At 43.6% G+C, this 23,840-nt stretch overlaps 1 protein-coding gene across 5 annotated transcripts in view; it reads left to right on the top strand.

Moving 5' to 3' along the window:
* Window positions 1–23,840, top strand: part of LOC119180589 (receptor-type tyrosine-protein phosphatase kappa) — a 631,290-nt gene that overhangs the window by 295,674 nt on the left and 311,776 nt on the right. For all 5 annotated transcript variants that reach the window (XM_075882906.1, XM_075882909.1, XM_075882908.1 and 2 more), the window contains 2 exons: window positions 8,434–8,588; window positions 20,834–20,969. In XM_075882906.1, coding sequence (XP_075739021.1) covers window positions 8,434–8,588; window positions 20,834–20,969 — 291 coding nt within the window. The remainder of the gene's footprint in view (window positions 1–8,433; window positions 8,589–20,833; window positions 20,970–23,840) is intronic.

Genomic DNA, 23,840 nt, shown 5'->3' with positions numbered 1-23,840 from the left:
ACATTAACTGTTTTGTACATACATTCATGTATAGACACATACGTTCATGAATGTATGTGTCTATACATACATTCACTGCGGCTGCTGAGTGGCACACACACTCAGCAGCAGCAGCGAGGCAGATGGATGAACGACTGCTAAATACATTTTTCGGACGTTGCAGGTTGGTGTGTTCTCCAAGCCTCTGGAATGCGTTTATTTTGTTCAGTTAAGCTTCCTGCTGCTGCTGGGTGCACTTTGTTAGCGAACCTTGTTGAAGTGTATGTGCGCTAGGTATTATGAATGATGTATGTACAGCATGGGTCAATGGAAAAGAAGTTCACCTCAGAGCTTGCGGAAATTCATCGCAAGCTTACTGCACTACTGGAGGTCAAAGCAAAGGTGGACGCTTTGTCGGGAATAAAAATAACTGTCGATAGCATTGAGGAATCGATGAAAGTTAGGTCCAGTAAGTACGATGAAGTTCTTGCACTGATGGCACAGCAGTCGGCAGACATCTCGAAACTCAGAGAGCGGATTGTGAAGTTTGAAACACATCATAAGAAAAAAGAAGTAGAAAAACTAAAGCAAGAGTTGAACGAATCAGACCAGTACAACAGATGTCTAAACCTTGAGGTGAATGGCCTAACCTATCATGAAAATGAAAATCTTCTGGCAAAGCTAAACGAACTCGCAAGTGATCTCTAAAATTTCGCTAACTTACTGAGTCTGATATTGAAGCCGCCCACAGACTAGCGTCAAAAAACAAAGGAAATGGAGAAAAACCCAATACTCTCAAGGTGTGGTTTTCATCTCGCCAAAGTAAAGAAAATGGCTTTCAAAGAAAGGAGAACCGAAGAAAGCAATATTCTTCAGTGAAAACCTCACGGCACACAATAAGAAGCTCTTTTGGCCAGTGAAAACTAGGGCTTTGGAAAACAATTACAATTTGGCATGGCACAATAATGGCAAACTTTTCGTGCGCCGCGGCCCGAGTGAGAAGGTGATTAAAATTGCAACTCAGCAGGCCCTTGAGAAAGTACGACAAGATGAAACATAGCTAGCTGATCTACTTTTCTTCGAAAACATGGAAACAAACTACTATAATGCTGAGACCTTCCAGAAAGTTGCTTCACGGCACAAAAACACTTATCGCTGATTCACCTTAATGCGCAAAGCCTTCAAAATAAAAAGGAATCTGTTGATTTCCTTTTGAACAACTTGAATCACCCGTTTGACTTCTTAGCTTTTACTGAAACGTGGTCTACTAATGACCTTAATACCGTACAGTTTATGAACTACAGTTGCGCGTCTATCTGTAGACAAAATAAAAGGGGTGGTGGTGTATCGGTTTATGTACATGAGAACTTGAAATACATTATTGTCAAAAAGTACACTGTAGTATCGCCGCATTTTGGATCTGTTATGATTAAGTGTCAAAGCAGTTTATTGGCTGCTATATACAGACCCCCTTCAGGAAATATGTCCGATTTCCTGGGTTTCAAAGATTAAATGCTTGAATACTGTGAACAAAATAGCGCTCGCGTAATTATTTCAGGAGATTTTAACATAGATATGCTGTCTTCAAGCAGCAATAAACAAAACTTTCTCGACCGAATGCTTTCCTTTGGTTACGAAAATAAAATTCTTATAGTACCAGGGTGATGGAATTCACTGAAACTGCATTGGACCTCGGCTTTACTAACTGTAAAACCGAGATTTGCACAGGTGTTCTGACACCTGGAGTGAGCGATCACCTGCCAATTTTCGCATTTCTTAGCTGGGCAGTTAAACAATGAAGTCCAGTAAACCCTAACTATTATCGGGAAATTAACCAAGAAAACATTGAGGTTTTCCATAAAGTTGTTGCAGAAACGAACTAGAATTGTATTTTCGGTAACACTGATCCTGTGATCGCCAACGACATATTCATAGCAAAATTAACTGAGCCTCATGACCTAGCCTTTCTGATTGTTACATGTAAAAAAGTAAAAAGGCACGAAAGTCATGAATTCGTGCTACATTTCTAGAAAGGATGAGGGAAAAAGATAAGTTGTTCTTTGAATCTAAAAAAACTAAATGCTTAGTGTATCTAATTGAGTTCAAGCAGGTCAGAAATAAGCTAGTGTCCGATATTAAAAAGGCGCGAATTAGCTACTACGAAAATAAGTTTGCAAATATACTCGGTGATCAAAAAGCCATTTGGAACACAGTGAACAATCTTCTGCAAAGCAAAATTGCTAAGAGCATTTCTGAATTTCAAATAGAGGGCAGATCTTGTTCCGGTACTGTACTTGCTAATATCAACAACCATTTTTTGAGATCAGGAGCTTGTGATATTAAAAGTGATGCTTCCCCGTCTTATAAGTCGTATGTTACAGCCTGCATCCCAGGATCCGCTTTCCTTACACCCACGGATGAATCAGAGGTGGTCTTACTAATAAAAAATTTAAATAAGAGCTCCGCTGCTGCTTTTGTCGACAAAAGGCTCAACCTTTAAAAGCAGCTTCAGAGCGTATTAGCGCATGTTTTGCCCATATATGCAATCTCATTTGAAGCACTTGAACGTTCCCGGACAAACTAAAAGTAGCTAAAGTATCTGTCATACACAAAGGTGGTGATGAAAATGACATGAGTAATTAGAGGCTCATTTCTCTTTTGCCCATTTTTTCAAAATATGCAGAACGTGTCATATATATACGAATTGCAAATTTTTGTAGCTCAAAGAAATATTAGAACATCAGTATGGATTCCAGAAGAACAAGTCAACTGAAAAAGCCGTACTATTGAAATAAAATAAAATAATTCATAACTTTGAGCAAAAAATACACACGTTAGGAATATTTCAGGATTTTTAGAAAGCGTTTGATTCTATTAAGCATGAAATGCTTCTACAAACACTCAATGAATACGGTATAGAGGCTCGTCCCTTGATTTAATAAGAAGTTACCTTTCTAACCGATATCAGTATACAGATATGAAACACTTCTCAAATGGGCAGTCTCAAATGGGCTAGGAAGACTATGGCGTCCCACAGGGCTCCATACCTGGACCGCTTCTGTTTCTGTTAAATATCAACGATATCGTAAATGTGCCTCTCACACACGACATAGTATTGTACGCACACGAAACTAACGTATTTTTTTTCGGTGATGATATGTCTAATCTCTAACAACAAGCAAACTTGTGGCTTGACAATTTGTCTCTATGGTTACAAACGAATCAATTAGAATTAAATATTAAGAAAACAAAACGCCTCCTTTTTCATCCGCGAAACCATTCCATTTTCCGTGATCCGCAGCTCACTTTAAGGGGAGTTTTGATTAAGCGTGTTCAGACTCAGAAGTTCCTAGGCGTCCTTTTCGACAAAACGCTGAATCGGACAAATCACGTTGATATGCTTAGTACCCAGGCATCACGGTCCATTGGTGCAATTGGAAAACTGAGATGCTTACTACCTCTCTAGGTGACAAAGCAGCTTTACTACACTTTGGTTCATTCAAGCATATATTACTGCGTATTAATCTGGGGCGTTACAACAAAAACAAATAAAATTGGTATTGACAAACTGCAAAAAATAATGCTACCTATCATTGAAAAGGTTCCCTTTTCAGACGCCTTCTCCTCCACTTTTTCATAAACACGGAATTCTAAAACTTGAAAACATATTTTATGAAAAACTTGCGAATGTCATCTATGATCAAATAAAAACGAATGCAGATCAATTTAAGGATGCTTAATCCAGGAAAGTACAAACGTATAGTTTTAGAAAAACCACCTAGTACAGTGAGAGAATTCGGACGAACTATGGCAGGCAAAAGTTAGCACACCTCATTCCTTCATTTCTAAATTCAAGCAGCATGGTTATCAGCATAGTGAACGAAAGTCGTTCAACAACAGTTTTTTTAAAGAAAAGGTACACGCTTATCTACTCTCGCTTCAAACATGACATGTCTGTTTTGTTCTTTTGTATACGATGGCGCATATCGTGTACTGTCTAGGAAATGTAATGCGCCTTAAATTTGTGCAAGTCAGCTGGGGTCCTATTCACTTCGCCATCTGTCACTTGTAATTACCAGGTCAAAACTACGACTGTAATATTAAAGGTTTCTTTGGTATGCGTAAAAAGTGCATAGATAAGTGTCTTGGAATCTCTTATCTCTTCTTCCACTGCTGTCTTTTTATTTTCGCTGTATCTTCTTTTCGACTTTTTTTTTCTCTCGCTGTATTGAATTTGTGTTTATGCTTTAAAGATATACTGAGTGTTGTGCATTATTTTGGTCTGGACAGGGATTGGCGCATTGTCAAGCTTTAGTTGCCTTTTCGCTCCTTCCTTCCCATTAAACCATTGGACAAAAATGTATGCTTCAATGATGATGATGAATAAACTTTAAAAAGGCTGCCCACCCAGAAAAAAAATGTCAATCGAAATTTCTATGGGTCCGCCTAGCTCCTTACTCAATCAGCGCTTTGAGCTGCGTTACATCATAGGTGGCTACTGGCGAACTACAGAGAGAAGAGAATTATCATAACTATAATTAAATCATGCGCTCGCTTCGTCAGCAGTCTCTACGATATCCAGAGCACAGTGTTCCTCATTTGAGCCTACATGCGCTCGATTGTTTCACGAGAAACCCCAGAATAAGTAACGTTTTCACAACATTAATTGGTGACGACTCTTTCTCATCATGCCAGTTTTGTGGAAAATAATAATTATTGCTTTCCGCACATTACATACTAAACTTAATAAAAACAACACTCAAACATATTAAAAAGTGTCGATTGTATATATAGCCCATCTGTTAATCCACGTGAATTCATTGTAACCAGTTCTTATTTTGTATCAACAGCTTAAATTGTGCTCCTTTCTAAATATTCCATTGGCGTAACGCCATGGCAAGCAAGCAAGTTTGTGACGATGTTTTGTGTTACAAGCGTAGTTCTATTATTAAGCGTCAAAAGTGTAGGCAGGTAGTGGTGCATCTTGTTTTGAGAAATTTACTTTCCTTGTATATGTACACAGTAAACACACACACACACTTTATATATATATATATATATATATATATAAATATATATATATATATATATATATATATATATATATATATTCACTGCCCCTTAGCACAGCTACTATTTTTAAGCGTTGCAATTCTCGTCCGACTACGTTAGACTTTAACTAGTTTTCAGACCTCATACTCGAAAAGGGGATATCTACAGTGCGCATTTTGTAGAAACACGCTATGTTCCGCTTCGCTAACTGTAAACCATTGGTGCAGGGTTACCCAGGATTTCTTTTTTTAGGGGGTGTGCTGTGCAGCACAACGCCTAACTTTGGCAATTTGTGGTCGCTGTGAATGCCTGTGACTATTTGAGTATACCCTGAAAAGTTAAATTACCAAAATATTTTATTGTGTAGGGGGTTCAGATTCCTTTCCTATCCCCTCTTTCCTTGTGGCTTTCTAGTTCTGCGTGCGTGTATTTGTTTTTTTATTTGTTTTGTTAAACAGTATTTGTTCTTTGATCTCACAGCTTTCTGAGCACAGCTAACTTCAAATAAATTAGCTCAGTTGTTCTGAATATTGTAGACGCCTAACCAACAAAGAAAGAGTTAAGAGAGAAGAAATCAGCATAAGACAAACCCTTTTTGAATTATTTTCGATCTCTCACAAGAGCTTTTATGGCGCTCAAATTCAGTATATGGGCATGTCATACTTCAAGGGCTACGGCATCATGTGCTAGACATGAATGATGGGCAGGTGTGAAGAAATCTGCATCAATAAATCGCGATGGAGGAGCCGAGGCCTACGGCAGTTCTTGCACGCGGCGCGCCGCTCTTTCAGTACTATTAGACTGCAGCGCCGCCGCTGCGGGCAACGCGGAAGGGATCAGGCGGCGAGGTGCAGTCACGCCACTCAACACTTCTAGTACACTCTAACAAGGTTACGGCACTCGTAGCCAAAACGACACTGCGTGTCGCTTCCTTCGCTCCATCGAATCTGTGCCGTCCTTTTACGTAGCGGCTGCGACGGGGCTGGTTCAAGCACTGGCTCGCGTTGTTATTGAGACCGGTAGATTAAGATAAGTAAGCATAGCGAGCATCACACAACCTGACGAGGCCAAAAGCACAAAATAAATTTTCTCAGGCCAGCTTGGCTTTGTTGGGCTAATCCATGTTGCACCTAAATGAACTTACTTAAGTCACTGTTAATGTAGCCCAAATTAATCAAATGTAGTCGAGCACTTTATGACCTAAATAGGTCAGGCGTAATTGAGTTCAGTTAAGCCCAGTCCAGCTTGGTGTTGTCATGTTCAGCGAAGTTAGGCTCAGATGAGCGTGCCGATGAGTTGAAGTAAGTATTGCCAAATCTACCTTAAAAACATGCGGACAAAGCAAGATTCATCGATTTCAAATTCAGGAAGGCGGCGTTAAACGCAAAGCAGCCAAATGAACGGTTCTAAACATGTCTTCCAACAAACCACCCGAAGTTTAACTTTTTGTCCTTAGCCTCGGGCTCAATATCAGCATGGGAGCGTCAATGGACAAAAAGAAATTTTTATATGCCGTAGAAACTGCCGCTAGTAAAGTGACCCTACTCAGCGCTACGATGACCGCACACGCGTGGTATCGGTTTTTTCGAGACTTCAGCACCCCCGTCGTCTTCCTTCTCTTCAAAGGAGTGTCAAGCGCTCAGGAGGCTTTGTGGCAACCGTGAGGTCGTGATCATACCTGCCGACAAGGGAAACGCAACTGTTCCGTTAGACAGAGCGGACTACTCGTGGGAGATGTTGATGCTCTTAGAGGACACGAACACGTACGTGCCTCTCGACCATAATCCAACGCCCAAGCTGCAAAGAGACTTCCAAGGACTCTTGGCAGATGTGTTTCGTGGGGTTCCCGCAGAATTCAAGTCACTGTATTTCACATGAATTTGTAACTTAAATTCAGCACCGGCTTTGTGCGACCTGGCCAAGGTCCACAAGGCAGGCGCTTCCATGCGCTCAATTGTGGATTTTACATGCTCGACACTGCACAAGCTAACAGGATTTTCGCATCGCGACATTTCGCCCACTGTAGGACATCGTTGCACGCACATCTGAACTCATGCGACTTAGTGGACAAAGTCCGTGACGTCGCCCACGATCAAAATGACATTTTTGTGTCCTTTGTTGTGAAATCGCTTTTTACCAGTGAACCCAAAGAACTGGCTGTGGATGTGCGCAAGACAGTTCTGGAATCAGATGCGAATCTAGCGGAAGAGTCGCCAGTGTACGTACCAAACTTAGTTGGGCTTTTACGGTTCTGTTTGTAGAATACGTATTTTACTTTCGAAAACAAGTTTTACAAACAGATCCACGGTGTGGCTAGAGGTGCTTCCATATCAGTGACCACGGCTAATTTGACTACGGAAGCGATGGAAAGTCAAGCCCTTTTCTCATTCAGCCCAGCTCTGAAGGTGTTTTCCTGCTATGTGGACGGCATTTTTGGCACCATTCCACACGGCTATACGCCACGGGTAGCTCTAGAAACGCAGTAGAAACGTGGCAGAGCTTGAAATGGCTAGGTTGATGGGGCAGCCCAGGCACAAAACAGACCCGAGAGGCCGAGTGCCGGCTACAACTGCGCACAGGTGATCCGACAGCCTTCCAAGCCGTGCTAAATCGTGACCAGCAATGAAAGCGCTGGTGACAGGCGGATCCCGCAAACCACGTAGCTTATAAAGCTCGCGATGTCAAACGTTTGCAAAAATGCGGCGTTGCGGCGCCAACGTGATGACTGCGGTAGCGCGTTCGCAGAGGCGAACGCCCGTTTTCAGCGGGAGTTTCTCCAGCGGAACATTGCTTTCGGCTGCGACGTCTGTGACCGCCTGCGTTTTGAGAACAACCACTGTTATTAACGCATTCCGAAACGTATGACACTTCATGACCGTGATCAGTGGGGCCCAGTGTGCAGCATGTGAAACAAGAACTGTGGTGAACCCAAGCTAAAGGTGTGTCTAACCTCATTAAGAAGCACGAACATGTAACCAACCACAAAATGCTTCACGTCGGGTTTAACCCACTGCTAAAAGACCGGAGCAGCAATCTTCAGCTTTTTTCGGTTAACCAATTGTACGGAGTGCTTGAGGTGGAGATTTTTTTCTTATTTTTCTCTTTGCAAGACGCTCCATTGAAACTGCTGGGTGGCAGCTGCAAACAAATGAAAGACGTCACTAACAGCGTCGCAATAACCAGCGCGCATGCGTTCGAAGTAGAAAACGACGTAACCAAAACCGCAGCCGACGAAGACGTTTCGCGTTTCTCATGGCGAACCGTTTTCCATAAACTACTCTCGCTCTAAAAGGCCGTGATGTAGTGAGTCGTGCACTTCACGTAGAATAATAGAGGACCCGCAGTTATCTTCGTAGTACAACCCCTGAATATACAGCGCGCGGCGCGCTCTTGTGTGTGCAGTCTGGTGCGGCATCCAAGCGCGTGGTGAAGCAGTTCCACTTCACTGCGTGGCCGGACCACGGTGTACCGGCGTACCCGCTCTCGTTGGCCCAAATGATCGAGCTGGCCAAGGCACACGCGCCGTCTAGCAAGGCGCCGCTACTGCTGCACTGCAGGTAAGTTGCTTCATTGTTGCATGGTGTGTGATTCAAAATGAAATGAATTCATCGAGGTCGACGCATTTTAATGAAGGCTACTGGGACTATTGACACCAAAAGGGTGATGATTCAGGCGTTTCTAATGAATGAGGACAAACAGCCAGTGCATTAGCGTGCAATCCCTCATTTTAGGCGACAAAAAAGTGATATTCTCAAAGGTCACTTGCAGACGTGTCAAGTGCAGGTTGTGGACTCGTTTGCCTGTCACTCGTTGTTGACACTGTAGTGGACACATGATGCTGTCTTTCAACATCATTATACTGAACACGTCAGTGGAATTTCCTCCATGTGTATTTCCACGTTATCAGGTCACTCGCTCATGGTGATTTGTTCGTTCACTCACGTTACTGTATCTTTGACGAGATTACCTCGTTCGGCTTCCCGTAAAATCTGCGTGTTGATAAACAGTCGCAAGATGACACCCATGTTTGTCTTTTCGCGTCGTCGCTGCGTCCTCGTCATTTTACCATAATACCCATTTTCCTTATTACTTCACTTTCTCAGGTGCAGTTGACAGCCCATTATTTGACACGTGCTTAAGCACAACAATTGAGTCCAGAAAACTCGACATAAGATACTGTGTTCGTTGCCCTGTTTCAGCGGCAGTGCAGTTCTTTGCACCAAAAACTTTTGTTATTTTACTTCGTATTCTAAACACTAATGGAGTGAACCATGTGTTCGTATTAGACAGTGGTTTGGTTCTTTAATAAACAAGGTTCACTAGAGCGGGACCAAGCAGCAAGAACAAATGACGTCCACCTAATCGAAACGTGCAAAGCTGAGATCATTCTCGAGGACCTGGAAGACCTGCAGTGAAAAATAGTCGCCAGGGCCAAGAGGGCGGTTGAAGCAAGAGGGTTCCTGGACTAGGGAAGCCTCCCACCTTATGATGATACGGGGCCTCGCTCGAAACACTGTTTCGAAAGAACCGTTTATTTCTTTCTTTATCTCTCTCTCTTTCTGTGCAAAATAAACACGTACAAATAACTGAACGAGGACAGGCGCTGCGTGACTTGCAACTGGACTTTATTGAAAAGAAAATGCCCATTATTTAACACAGACGGCAAATTCACCTACGTGCATGCGAAAAACCTGCTCTAATTATCGTACAATTTTACGAAGGTATCACTGAAGGAAATGTCTGCTTTTTGCGTGACGAAGCCTCGGCAAGTTCACGTACCCACTGGTCTTGACTACGCCTTAAAGTTTTGTTGTCCTAGCAAATGCTAGCATGGTCGGCCACTGCAGTCGACAGGCCTGCGCCACAGTAAAGAGGCATGTTAGATTCTGGTTTCTTCTTTATCGAAAGATGGTGTTCCCTTACAACTCCCGTTTCCCGTAGCAGATGTTCCCTGCTAAGGCAACACCTGGTAAGTGAAGGTAGTGTTTCCTTAGCAGGTGTTCCCTCAGCTATTTTTCTTTTATTTATACATCATCCGGTTTGGCAGATGTATACTTCCCCGCCTATCAGAGGACTTGCTTACAGCACCGTCAAGCACTCGATGAAGTGAGTGGCTTGGCTTTAGTACTATCTATGGTACGCTACTTTTAGGGGTGAAGCTTCTTAAGGCGTGGGTCTGTCCATCCCTTGTATGTATGTAGTACCCTATCGAAAAAAACAGCGTTTCCAGTATCCCCCAGTGCATTTCAGCGCGCGGAGAGGCCCTAGAACACACTGTACAGCGTGGCCAGTGCCGCCCAGTGCGGTGATGGGCCACACTGTACGGCGTAGCCCAATGCCTTAAAGCGCGCTGGGAGGCACTGGAACACACTACAGCGTAGGCCAGTGTCGCCCCGTGCACTGAAACGCACTGGGTCACACTGTACAGCGTAGGCCAATGTCTTAAAGCGCGCTGGTAGGCACTGCTCACGCTGTACAGTGTCTGCTTGCTGCACACTGATAATCTTAGCGGCACATTGGCAGAAACTAGGCGCGATCAGCGCACTTTCTGTAAGACTTCATATTGAATCGCGTCCTGTCGAGCGTAAAATTTGCCGAATATGATGGTATCCTCATCTATGTGCTACACATAGCTTCAGTTTCCTTAGGCAATAAATGCGAGTACGCTAAGGCATTCATATGTTGATTGCGCGGGTCAGAGGCGCTGCCAGGAGTTTTCTGGGGGGGACAAACGACAACTTTGTTCCTGCAGGGGAGCAGGGAGCGCAGAATTTATGCGTCGTGTTTCACCCATGCTTGCTTCTAGAGGCAGGGGACAAAGGAGGAGCATGCAAGAATTTCGGGAAAAAAAGTTCCATCCCACCCATGGATGCCCCCCTTGGCGTGGGTGCCCTTTCCTTGAAGTTTCAGTCTCGTCAATGTATTTCCTAACCGGCATCGATAGAACTGCGAATTAGCAACACAAAATGACAGTATTATCAGTCTGATAATGAAGACAAACCTACTCTATCGGTGAGTTGCTGCGGCTCGTACCGCAGAAAGCCGCATGTCCCCGGCAGCATTTATCTACTGCAATGTCCAATCTTGGTGTTTTTAGCTTCCGATTTGTGTAATCAAAGGTGAAATTATGACTATTCATGGGTCAGTTATAAACAAAACTACATTGTAACGAATATTAGACTCTTTCTAACTGAATATCTACGATCTTCACAGCAACCGTGACACAAGAAGTACGGCTCTAAGCCTAGCGGTCGTTTCGGCTATAGAGTGAACGGCTGTGGCTGTCGTTCCCAGAACGTAAACGAGGAGGACAGAAAATACTTCCAAACTATAAGGGGGCAAAATCTACAATGCTCAGCGAGCAGTTCAGAATAACGCTGTTTTATACATAGGTATGACTAACCGCATAGCGAGTCACAACGATTGCCGTAACAGATCTGCAGCTACGCTAACAAGCTTTGCGACAAAACGTGCCAGATGAATGTGATCTAAGGCAACCCGCAAAGAATAAGCTAACAATTGCAAGTTTGGCACGAGCACGAAGAGACGAAACACTGTGTATATAAACAAGTTCAAAATATTGGATACCTGAATTACTTTTAGGATGAAGAAAAAGGAAGGTACTCTCGCGTTTCAGGTGTGGAGTAGTGGATTCCGCTTCCAGTTGCGAAAGCGTTCGAACGTGTGTATCATGAGCTCCGTAGGAGCGGCATCGGCGGCGCAGGATTGAAATGCCCCAGGATTATGCTATTATTTTGCCCCCTCTGCCGAATGGGTATGTGGTTCAGAACACTGTTTTTCTGCATGCGGATGTAAAAGAAAGATCTTATCACGCGGAAGACTTTCGCGAGCCACTTTTTCGACGTGTTCAGCCCACCGAGGTTCTTGTGCTCGGAGCTTATCAAATAAACCACTTGTGGGCAGTGACCTGCAGAAGCACTGACGGTGTGAAGAAACTTTGAACTGATCCGCAATTGACTGTGGAAGGCCTCAAATGCATGATAATTGACCCAAGCCACCGCGACGTCCGTCTGAAGCTGCATTGGTTGCTCTACCACGTACGAGAAGAGGACGCACGAAATGCACTGACCCCCTACGGGACGGTGCTTGACGTAGGAATGGATAAGTGGCGAATTGACGGCTACACCCAGCATAATACCATGACGAGAACCGTGAAGCTCCGGCTGAAGGCTAACGTTACGCTGGACGATATACCTCACCAGTTACGAGTTGGAGGAGAGCTCGCACTTATTGTGGCAACCAGAAGAGCGCCGCGGTGTTTGCGCTGCCAGCAGATTGGCCACATTAGGAGGGACTGTCGAGTCCTGCGGTGTGACACTTGCAAACGCTTTGGACATGCCCCTGAGAACTGCATGAAGACGTATGCAGCAGCCACACTGAACACCAGGAGCGTGGATAAATCAGAGCTCACTATGAACGAGGCTGAAGCAGAAGAATCGGTGAAATCAAAAACGGCTTGTGAAAGAAAAACACCTAGTGCAGCAGGCATGACGCGATTGCAGAAAGAACAGACAAGGTCAACTGACAGTGGGGGAGTACAACCTATTGCGGATGCATCGGCGAAATCACAAGTGACTTCTGCGGAAAAAACATTCAGTACAGGAGGCGTGATGCATGTGAAAGAAGCAGAAAAAACAAGTGAACCTGCTTGTAAGCAAGCGGCCGCAGAATCATTGACGAGCGCAAAGGAGACTTATGTTTTAAAGGACGCAACCGCTGCAACAGATGAGAGCGAATCATCTACTCAAACTGTCCAGGAACCTGCCGAGGGTGGTGCCATGGAGTGGCACGACGCCGAGGAACCAGGTACGGGAGGGAAACGACCACGAAACGCAGCCTCAACAGAATCAAGTGATATGAGCAATCAAGAACCGCCACCGAAAGCAGCTCTCCTTCGGAGGCAACGACTGGCGGTCAAACATAATATAACAGAAGGGGAAAAGAGGGCGGGAAAACCGGCCTCTTGACAACACATTATGTGTCGCCTTCTACCAAGAAAGTGCACCAAACGACTAAATAGGCGGAACGACTAAAAAGGCGGTACGGTGACCAGCTACTTGTATTTAAAAAAACTAAGCCTGAAAGTTAAAAGAGCAATGCGTTTTGCCAGCTTAAATGTACGCGGATTAGCTTCAAGAAGGCGGCAGTACCAGTTGAAGAAGCTGTTTTCGGAGCATGACTTGGATGTGATTGCTGTGCAGGAGACTAAAATAGCGACAGAGAAAGGTACCGATCATATGACGTTACCTTTTCGCTCAATGTATAACATCTGTGTATCCCATGCTGATGGCTTATCAGGAGGGTGTGCGCTCTTCATACGATGATCGATAGGCGTCGTTGAAACAAGTGCAGCAAGCAGCGATAAAAGACCCTACGTACTGTGTGATTTTTCTTTCTTGAATTTCGAATGGTGTCGTGTGCTCCGAACCGAGACAGTGAAAGGAAAGTTTTCTTTGAAGAAATAAGTAACTTACTGGAATGTGACAAGTGTGTAGTCCTTTTTGGTGATTTTAACTGTGTTTGTAGAAAGAAGGACCGTGCCGAGCCGGCCCAGTCATTTGATTAAAGCGCAGTGTTCTTAAATGAGATGATTGCAGAAAATGGCCTGAAAGATGTTGGTTTGTGTATGTCTAATTGCAGTGTTGAGTTTACGCACTTTCAGGATCTAAGCCACGCACGTTTAGACAGAGCGTACATATCACTGCACCTTATTATGTGCCGTGATGAATATGTTGTTACACCAGTGTCTTTCAGCGACCACTGTATGATTAGTTTCACACTTAGCCCTAAAGACAGGACTCCGAAATTTAACTGGCACTTGTGGAAACTAAACAGCCATATCTTGAAAGATGAATCTGACGGTAAAGATGTAATCGAAGCCCTCATGAAACATTACGGTAATCAAAAAGATGACTGGGAAACAAAGTGGGAATTTTTCAAACAACAGGTTAAAATGAATGCGATTGAACGATCTACAAAAAATAAATTTGAGGAGAAACAGGCGCAAAAGAACCAGCGAAGCCGATTACAAGTGCTCTTGCAGGAAGAAACAGTGAAACCCGGCTCCTTACCAATGAAATAACAGATACTAAAAACAAACTGGAGATTTTAGATAAAAAGAAGTATAAAGGCGCTATAATAAGGGCCAGAAGTGAAAAACTTTGGATAGGTGAGACACCCACAAAACGAGCTTTGGGTGACGAAAAAAATACGCACAAAAAAATGAAATCAGAAAAATAGTACGCAATGATAGACTGACGAATGAAAAAAGGTCAGATAATGGAGGCGTTTGTGGACCATTATCGCGATCTGCTCGGAAAACGAGTACCGATAGCTACGGGTTTTAGTGATGTCTTTCTTGATACGATGCCCAAGCTTGACGCCGATACACGAGAAATATTAAGGGCTCCTATCAGCGTACAGGAAATAAAAAACGCTATTGATGACCCAAGTACAGGCAAGACGCCCGGCCCAGATTGAATCCGGGCGGAGTTTTATAAAGTTTATAAAGAAGACGTGGCAGTTGCGCTATACGAAGTTATCGTAGAAGCATACAAAAAAAAAACTGCCACACTCTTACACGCAGGCGCATACTGCCTTGATTCCGAAGACAGGTGATATCAGCAAACTTCAATCTGTAACGTCATAGCGACCTATCAGTCTTTTGAACACTGATTATAAATATTCATGAAGGTTTCAGCCAGAATTCAGAACATCATTAAAAAGATTGTAGGGACACACCAGACATGCGGCATAAAATGTCGCAGCATCACAACGAACATACATATAGTAAGAAGGGTACTAGAGATTTGTGACGCCTTTGAAAAACGAATAGCAATTATGCTGATAGATTTACAGAAAGTTTTTGACCGTGTCTCCCATGAAGTATTGTTCAGTGTGTTGAAGCATGTGGAAGTTGGTGACGTAATTTTTGACGGTTTGAAGATGGCATATTCACGGTGTGTAATGCAGTTGATAGTCAATAAGCAGCTCAGTGAAGAAATTGAAATACCAAGTTCTATCAGACAGGGATGTCCAGCCTCAGCATTGTTATTCGCCACCTACCTAGAACCCTTTTGCTTATTAATCATTCAAAACTGAAGTGTGAAAGGCTTTCGGGGACAGAACACGGAGATAAAATTACTCGCATATGCTGACGACGTGGCAGTACTCTGCTAAGATAGACAAAGTATATGTGAAGTCGTTTACATGGCAAATAATTTTTGTGACATGACGGGCAGTGTAATTAACTGACATAAAACAACTGCCTTTTGGTACGGAATGTGGGGTACGGAATGCAATCGGAATGTGAGGCCCGAGGTATACCCTAACGTAAAATGGGAAAGCAAATCCCTAAAGTACCTCGGTGTACCCTTGGACAGCTATCGCGACAACGTGGATTACTCGAAAGGTGAAGCAGAAACCCTCAGGCAAAAAACAAATGCCTGGGTGGTCGGGATCTGTCTATATTCGCACGTATGCAACATGTTTTTGATATCGAAAATCTGGTATGTAACGCAAGTTATTTGCATGTCACGTGTCAATGTACAGAAGCTTCACAGGATTTTTGCTGTATCTGTGTGGAAATTGCCGTAGGAACGTACACGCCGGTCTAATTTATTCCAGTCCGTTAGCAATGGCGGGGTCGGTTTATGTCATTTATTTATTACACAAGTTGTCTCTCGGTTTATTTTCCTTCGCGATCGAAGAAACAAATTTCTGCAAACAGTGATAAAAGTAAGGCTGTCATCACGCATCCCAGATTTTGTTGTGTCTACAAACAGTGATATGTGTCGATATGTGACTGGTTTTTTGAGAGGAGTTATAGATTCTTTTGAGCTTTTGAAAGTGCGTTTTTTGCTGGAATATCTTGCCACTGTTAAGCGAGAAAATCTGTACAGGGATCTCCGTGATGTCTTGTTCCCAACACCTTTGTACCGATCTATGTTTATTGGAGGACCCAGTCAGGACGTTTTGAAAAGGGTCAAAAGGATGAAAGTAAAAGCAGGGGCAAAAACTGTCTTTTTTAAATTGCATTCCGGGACTCTCCCCGTAAAGCAGTGGCTAGTGGACAAGTGAATCAATGTACCATGGACAACCAATTGTTTATTTTGTAAAACCCCTGAGACAATAGACCATGTGTTTATTCATTGCTGGGACGCTGTCTTTTATGGGGACATCCTTCAAAGAACATTGAAAAAAAGATCTCCCCATTACAAGCCATGGCATTTGTTTTCTCTGTGTGCATTATGACGACGGCATACATACGACATGGTTATGTTAATTAGCCTTCACAGCATCTGGCAGACCACGATGGCTTACAGACATCTTGACCAGAACATACGTCCAGTCCGGGAGAACTTCATTGCAAATATGCGGTATATCACTAAGGTGTATAAACAACAAGAAGAACCTCCCAGCTGGATAACAATGTTAGAGGAATTGTGCAACCTGAAAAAATTTAAATGTGAGCACTTCCGATCAAATATTGGTCCAAGTGTATTTTATCATTCATGTTTCCGTGTGAACACCTGTAAAAAACAGGTAATAAAGAAAAAATCTGGTGTGGAGTAGTGGGCAACGTGTTTGGCTCAGAATACGTGATGTGCTAAGGGCATAGCTTCGACTCCGGCTCACTAAGTTTTTTTTCTTTTTTTTCTTTTTTCACTGCGTGCGTTCTTAAGCCTTAACTACGATATGCGCATGACCGAAAATTCTAAACACAATATAAAAGCCAGCTTTTGGCGGATAATAGGTGTCGCAGTGTGCAGCGCCAGCGTGCCTCGTGCAGCGCGGCACTGTCCCAGTGTCAGCGCCACACGGACACTGGTCCAGTAATCAGGTATGGCGCGGGGCCAGTGCCACTGTTTTTTGCAACAGGTTGTACCTAGCCACCAGTGGCACATACCCGCCTTAGATCGCGAGGAGGAGGAGGAGGAATGAAAGAGGAACGACAGGGAGGTAAGCCAATTCTCAGACCGGCAGGCTACCCTGTACTGGGGAAGGGGGTAAGGGGGGTAAAAGAACAGAGAAAAGAGACGTTGTAAAAAAGGAGAGAGAAGCTCACCAGATGATCCAAAACGCTGCTTACAGTCTGTCTCTAAGACCACTTGCCCACAGAAAGCGCAACAACGCTCTCAATGCCTTGCGTGCAGAGGACGGCTTCGGCCAGTGTCCTAATACCTTTTCTTCCGACAATTGGCGATTGTCTAGTCTACCTAAAGCTTTCGACAGTTCTTTTCTTGTAACGCTGAAGCGAGGACATTCGCAGAGAAGATGGGAGAAAGTTTCTGCGCATGCACAGTTGTCACATGTCGGGCTGCTCGCCATTCCGATTCGGAACGAATAAGCATTCGTAAAGGCCACCCCAATCCACAGACGGCACAAAAGTGTCTCCTCAGCTCTGGTTATTCCTGATGGAAGACAAAGCTGTAGGTGTGGGTCCAAAATATGAAGGCGAACGTTGGTGAATGCCAGTGAATTCCACTGTGCGAGTGTCAGTTCTCGTGCAAGTGATCAAAACCTTGCAGCGGCGTCCGTTCTTGATAATGGTATAGCTGCACAAGGGGCATCATCATGAGCATATCGGGCTGCTTCATCTGCACGGTCGTTTCCATCAATGCTGCAGTGGCCTGGTATCCATTGATACGCTATGTCATGTTGTTTCTCATAGCCCAATGATGAAGCAGTCGTATTTCAGCAACTAGCTGTTCGTTTGGTTCATGACGATATGGCAGGGCAATGCCCTGGAGGGCTGCTATGGAGTCGAAGAAAATTGACCATGTCTGTTGTGGTTCTTCAACTAGCAACTCCAGAGCAGCACGAATGGCGGCGAGTTCTGCCACCGTGGATGATGTCAGATGCGAGGTCCTGAACTTTATCGTGATGGGTTTTTTTCGGAATTATCACTGCGCCTGTTGAACTTGTTGAAGTGACTGGCCCATCCGCGTAAATGTGAATGCGTCCACTGTGTTTCTCACAAACAGTAATGTTGTTTGTTTTAGGGCCAAATTTAACAAAATTTTCTTCTTTTGCATTCTGGGGATTGTTACCAGGGCTTCCAGTGGATGCAGACACCACAATGGTAACGACGGTCTTGCTGCGTGGTCGGGTATGTGCCACAGGAGATGCGAGGTAGGAGATCGCGGTACTGGGAGTGTTCACTAGATGGACGCACAGACGGACAGACTAGCAGACGGACGGACGGATGAATAGACGTCGGACTTACGGACAGATGGATACATGAACAGACAGACAGACAGACGGACAGACAGACAGACAGACAGACAGACAGATGGATGGATGAATGAACGGACTAACGGACGGACAGAAGTAAGAACGAACGAACAGATGGAAGCATGGACGGGCTGACGGACGCTTCGTTCGACTCATCATCAATCAATGCGTGGATACGCTATGATGTTTTTTTTTGCAGAGGCATTGTGGCGCCCTACTGAAACCAACTTGGCGGGTGCAAACAATACCGAAAACACACCATTAAATTGGCAACATTATTCAGGTTGTGTAGGGATAACAACCAGTCGCATTTTTTTACGACCCTCGCAAACCAGAGCTGCACTCGCCTTGTACCTCTGGAGAAGCTTCTCCGCCACAACTACCACAACTGCCGTAAGGCAGTCGGGGTCGCCCTGGCAGAAAAGCTCGTGCAGACTGAATTCATCACGAAACAAAAGATATTTGTGACAGTGACACCTATATAAGATTGTAAGATAACTAGAGTAGGTTTGTCGCGTGTGCGCAGATGAATCAGCGGTCTGTGTCGTATAAATATTCGTTTTCCTTTCAATAAAACTCAGTCGCGAGTCTGCACCCGTCGTCGTACCTTATTTCCTTATTTCCTTTGTGCAGTACCTTGCTAAGTGCGAAGCATTTCTTAGCGAACCTCGGAGACATTGAGCCTATCTATCTATCTATCTATCTATCTATCTATCTATCTATCTATCTATCTATCTATCTATCTATCTATCTATCTATCTATCTATCTATCTATCTATCTATCTATCTATCTATCTATCTATCTATCTATCTATCTATCTATCTATCTATGTATGTATCTATCTATCTATCTATCATTCTATCTATCTATCTATCTATCTATCTATCTATCTATCTATCTATCTATCTATGTATCTATCTATCTATCTATCTATCTATCTATCTATCTATCTATCTATGTATCTATCTATCTATCTATTTATTTATTTATTTATTTATTTATCTATCTATCCGCCTACGACGTTTAGCTCTCATGGCTGTTTCGATTATGGTATCGATACCAAAATTCGTATGGCATGACATGACTGTACGAAAAACATAAGTGATTAGTCATAACGTGAAAATCATGGCCCGTACGCTATGATTGTCTTGATTTGCATTTCATAGTTTTGCGGCTCTTGCGGTGGTTTCGTTCACATGACATAACGCAAAACTGGCATGGTATGACATAACTGCACGGCAAACAAAAGTGACAGACCCTAACTTGCAAATAATCACATGCATGTTGTGTAAATCATGACTCATGGTGCGTTCGTGGTCATTTAGCCAGCTTCACATATACCAAATTTAGTATTAGAAGACGTAAATGGATGACGACGGTATATGACTATTCGAAACATAATATTGAGATATGTGTCATATAAGAACATGACTATATTACACGATCAAGGTTCGCTCATGGCCGTTTCGCTAGCTTCACATATACCATACTTGGTATTACGGGACATGAATGAATGACAAAGGTATGTGAATGATGCAAACACGATAATAATGAGATGTCTCATATGTAAGAACATGACTACAATCAACGTTCATGATGCGCTCGTGGCTGGCCGTTTCGTTAGCTTCACATCTACCAAATTTGGTATTACCAGAGGTGAATGGATCACGAAGGTAATTGACACGTCGAAACATGATAATCATCACATGCGTGTCATGACTACATGCTATGTTAATAGGGTGCTCGCGGTTGTTTCCTTAGCTTCAAATATAGTAAATTTGGTGTTACGTGACGTGAATGGTTGACTAAGGTATATGACTGGTGCAAACATGATGATCATGGCATGCGTGCCATGCAAGAACACGACTACGTTCCATGTTCATCACATGCTCGCGACCGTTTCGCTGGCTTCACATACGCCAAATTTCTTATTACAGGACGTGGATGAATGATGAAAGCATATGACTGCTGCAAACATGACAATCATGATGTGCGTTTCATGTAACACATGACTACTTGCTACACTTAAGTGCACTCGTGGCCGTTTCGATAGCTCTACATATATCAAATTTGGCGTGACGTGGTCTGACAAAACGATGAAGGTAAATGGCACGTCCAAACATGATAACCATGACATGGAAGTCGTGTACGGCATAATGTACGTCCGCCACGTAACCTTGTGCTGATGCTAAAGTGACATATCAACCTTCCTCATTCGTGCTGGGCATACCGTTGGTTTCCACTGTACGTGGAATTTGCCAATTTTTTTAATTACGTCTGGCCGACTCACCCAGAAACAAGCAATATTGAAGCACATTTGGCTCTTACGTTGGCGCTGAATTGCACTTCCCCCAGCAGTTCCAGTATGCAAGCATATAAATAAGGTTAACGTCAGTGTGCAACAATCTATCAGGTAAATTCCATGACACCAAGACGTCATGGCCTACTCAAGTTAGACAGAAAGTTCATAAAAACGCCTCAGGTCTACCGCAAGGTGTCCACTGGTGCCAGCCATCTCGATTGTGCTCCTCCCTTTTCAAACAGCGCTGGGGTTGGCCGTACGGGCACCATCGTCCTGATGGAACTGGCACTTGACATGGCGCGGGCCGAGAAGCATGTCGACGTCATGGGCCTGCTGTACAAGCTGCGCCAACAGAGGGTCAACCTCGTCGAGACCGTGGTGCGTATAAGCCAAAATGCACCGTGTGAACGCTTCCAGCATCCTGGGATGCTCTGGTGCCATTCTAGTCTCTCCGTGAGAACCGTCCAGTGCGGCAGGCAACTACGAATCACTTATCATGTTCAGTGTAGTTATTTTCGGAAGCATCGTTTGAAATGTTAGGTAATTGAGGGGGGGGGGCGAGTTCATTTCTAGTTCGGTTGAGCTTCACCTTCAATTTTGGTTTATAGTTAAAATACGATATGACAATTCCAAAAATGGGTAATCGCGAAATGATCTTGTCAGCTGTGCGTACACAGAATGAGGACCAGATTTTAATGTGATGTTATCTCATGGTGGTGGCATTGACGAAATCAGTTGACGACAGGCTCACGATGCAAACTTTTCATTTGTTTTTTGCTTTGTATGCCATGGTGAAATAAGCTTTCGGGAGGGGGGGGGGGGGGGCACGGGCTCGGTGTGCTACTCGCTGACTGCGCCAATGGCAGCCACCCATAGGTACCGTGTCATATTGCCTGGTGCCATGTGTGTGACTGGTTTCAGTCGAAACGGAGGAGCCACCCTAAGGGTGTGAAACGATGTTGCTAAGTGTGGGTCCAACGTCTCACTCAGCGGTTACAAGACGGTAAACAATGTGGACATTATACTTTAAATCTTTTCTTAGAGTACAGGCTAAAATAGGAAGCAGGCATAGTGTAATACATTGTTTTACTACAAAATTATTAGGTAACATAAGCACTGCCACAATGAAAAAACAATGATCAGGCAAATTAGGAAGGCAGAGACATTTATGCTTTCAAACACACCGACGAATTCAGTAGGTCGTACCTGCGCAGTTCATCAAATTTCGTTTTATTGGCCGCTGAATCCAGCCGTGAACGAATTATATACAAATTTATTGAAAATACTCTACAGCGGCTCCACAGCCACCAAACCCCCCCCCCCCCCCTGCCCAATCAGTAAAGAAAGTGACAAAACTCCAGAAAAAAAGTGTGTGAGACGGCGAGGCGTGATCTCTCTAGTGCTATCCAGTGCGTGCTTAGAACGGGTTTTCATGATATTTAACAGGTAGGTCTTAGGGCTAACGGAAAGTAACTTAGTGACTCGGGAACTGCCAATGACTTGGGTTCACTCTAGAAAAAACGTGGCTGACCCCACCCCACCTGTATGGGAATCAGTATAATACGAAAGTGAAACGTGTGTTTACATTGTTAACTGAGCGCTGATTTTTTTTTGCATTGTTTTAGTAACAGCAACAAATTTCAGTCATGTTAGGAATGGCAGGAAGCTTAAAACTTGCATCGCACACCTCAAGCAGAAAGCACGCATGAAACTGGAATGCACTGCACAATTGCGGACTAACAACTATCGCAGCTCGACACCTGAAGCGCTCTCTTCAAACAGAAAGAAAGAGGGACGAAACGAGCGAACAAGTACACACAAAAAAGCGCGAACAATTATCGCAATTCTTTCTACATTGTGTGTCAGCAGCGCGCTTTTTTTCGCAAACGTGGCCATAGCAACGTGCGAAGGGACCTTTGTTAGAGTGTACTAGAAGGGTTGAGGGGCGTGACCGCACCTCGCCGCCTGATTCTTTCCGCGTTGCCCGTAGCGGCGGTGCTGCAGTCGCATAGTACCGAAAGAGCCACGCGCCGCGTGCTCAAACTGCTATGCGCTTCTGTTCCTTCATCCCGCTTTCTTAATAAAGATTTATTCCTACCTACCCATCATTCATGTCTAGCACATATTGGCATAGCCCTTGAAGTATGGCACGCCAATTTACTGAATTTGAGCTTCATAAAAGCCCTTGTAAGAGATCAAAATCATTCAGAATCGGTGTGTCTTATACTGATTTTTTTTTGTCTTCCCTCCTCGTTCGTTGGCTAGGCGTGTACAATATTCAGAATACCTGAACCAATTTATTAGAATTTATTGGAATGCACGCTGAACCAGGAAGCCATAAGTAAAGAGGAGAGAGGAAGGGAATGTGAACCCCGTACACCACGAACTGTTTTCGCAATTTAACTTTTTAGAAAACTATTTACGCGCATTCACAGCGACCACAAATTGCCTAATTTAGTCAACGTGGTTGCTTGGGCGAGTTGGTACGACATGATTCACATAAAAAACAGCGCCAATAACGAGAGATTGGCGAGAGAGATTCTCTCGTTATTGGCGCTGTTTTTTATGTGAACTAATTTAGTCGTTCTGCCACACCCCTCTCCCTCCTCAAAAAATTCTGGCTATATATATATATATATATATATATATATATATATATACATATATATATATATATATATATATATATATATATATATATATATATATATATACATATCCTGCCTACGGCAATTTATGTTTGCACCCCCTTTATTTCTTAACAATTACATTACTATTGGCCTAATATCTTCCCCTATACGTTCCTTGGCATTATAGTCTGTTATATCTCATTATCATTGTGTCTAAAGACCAAAAAACGAGAGCCCTTAAGTATACACTTCTTTCACTTATTCATTATTGAGGGTCTCGTACTGACAGACTTGGTGACTTTTAGGTTGTATACGGGACGGGGGACTATTTGTCAGCTACCAGCTCATAATAAGTTCAGGTGCTACGTGATGCCCAACAGGCTCATTAGGAGTGTGCCACACTCGCTGGCATGGCTACAGATGGCACTATCTGACACTCCCACGTTTAAATTCACATAGATACCCAATAAAGTGGCTGGGGGATAGCTGTCGTGGTAGCTCAGTGGTAGAACATCGTACACGTTATTAGAAGCTCGAAGGTTCGGATCCTGCTCATATATATATATATATATATATATATATATATATATATATATATATATATATATATATATATATA

The sequence above is a fragment of the Rhipicephalus microplus genome, unplaced genomic scaffold, assembly GCF_043290135.1.
Source record: "Rhipicephalus microplus isolate Deutch F79 unplaced genomic scaffold, USDA_Rmic scaffold_14, whole genome shotgun sequence".
NCBI classification, from domain to species: domain Eukaryota; kingdom Metazoa; phylum Arthropoda; class Arachnida; order Ixodida; family Ixodidae; genus Rhipicephalus; species Rhipicephalus microplus.
Note: the sequence above shows the minus strand (reverse complement) of the source record. Positions and strands in the feature narration are given on the sequence as shown.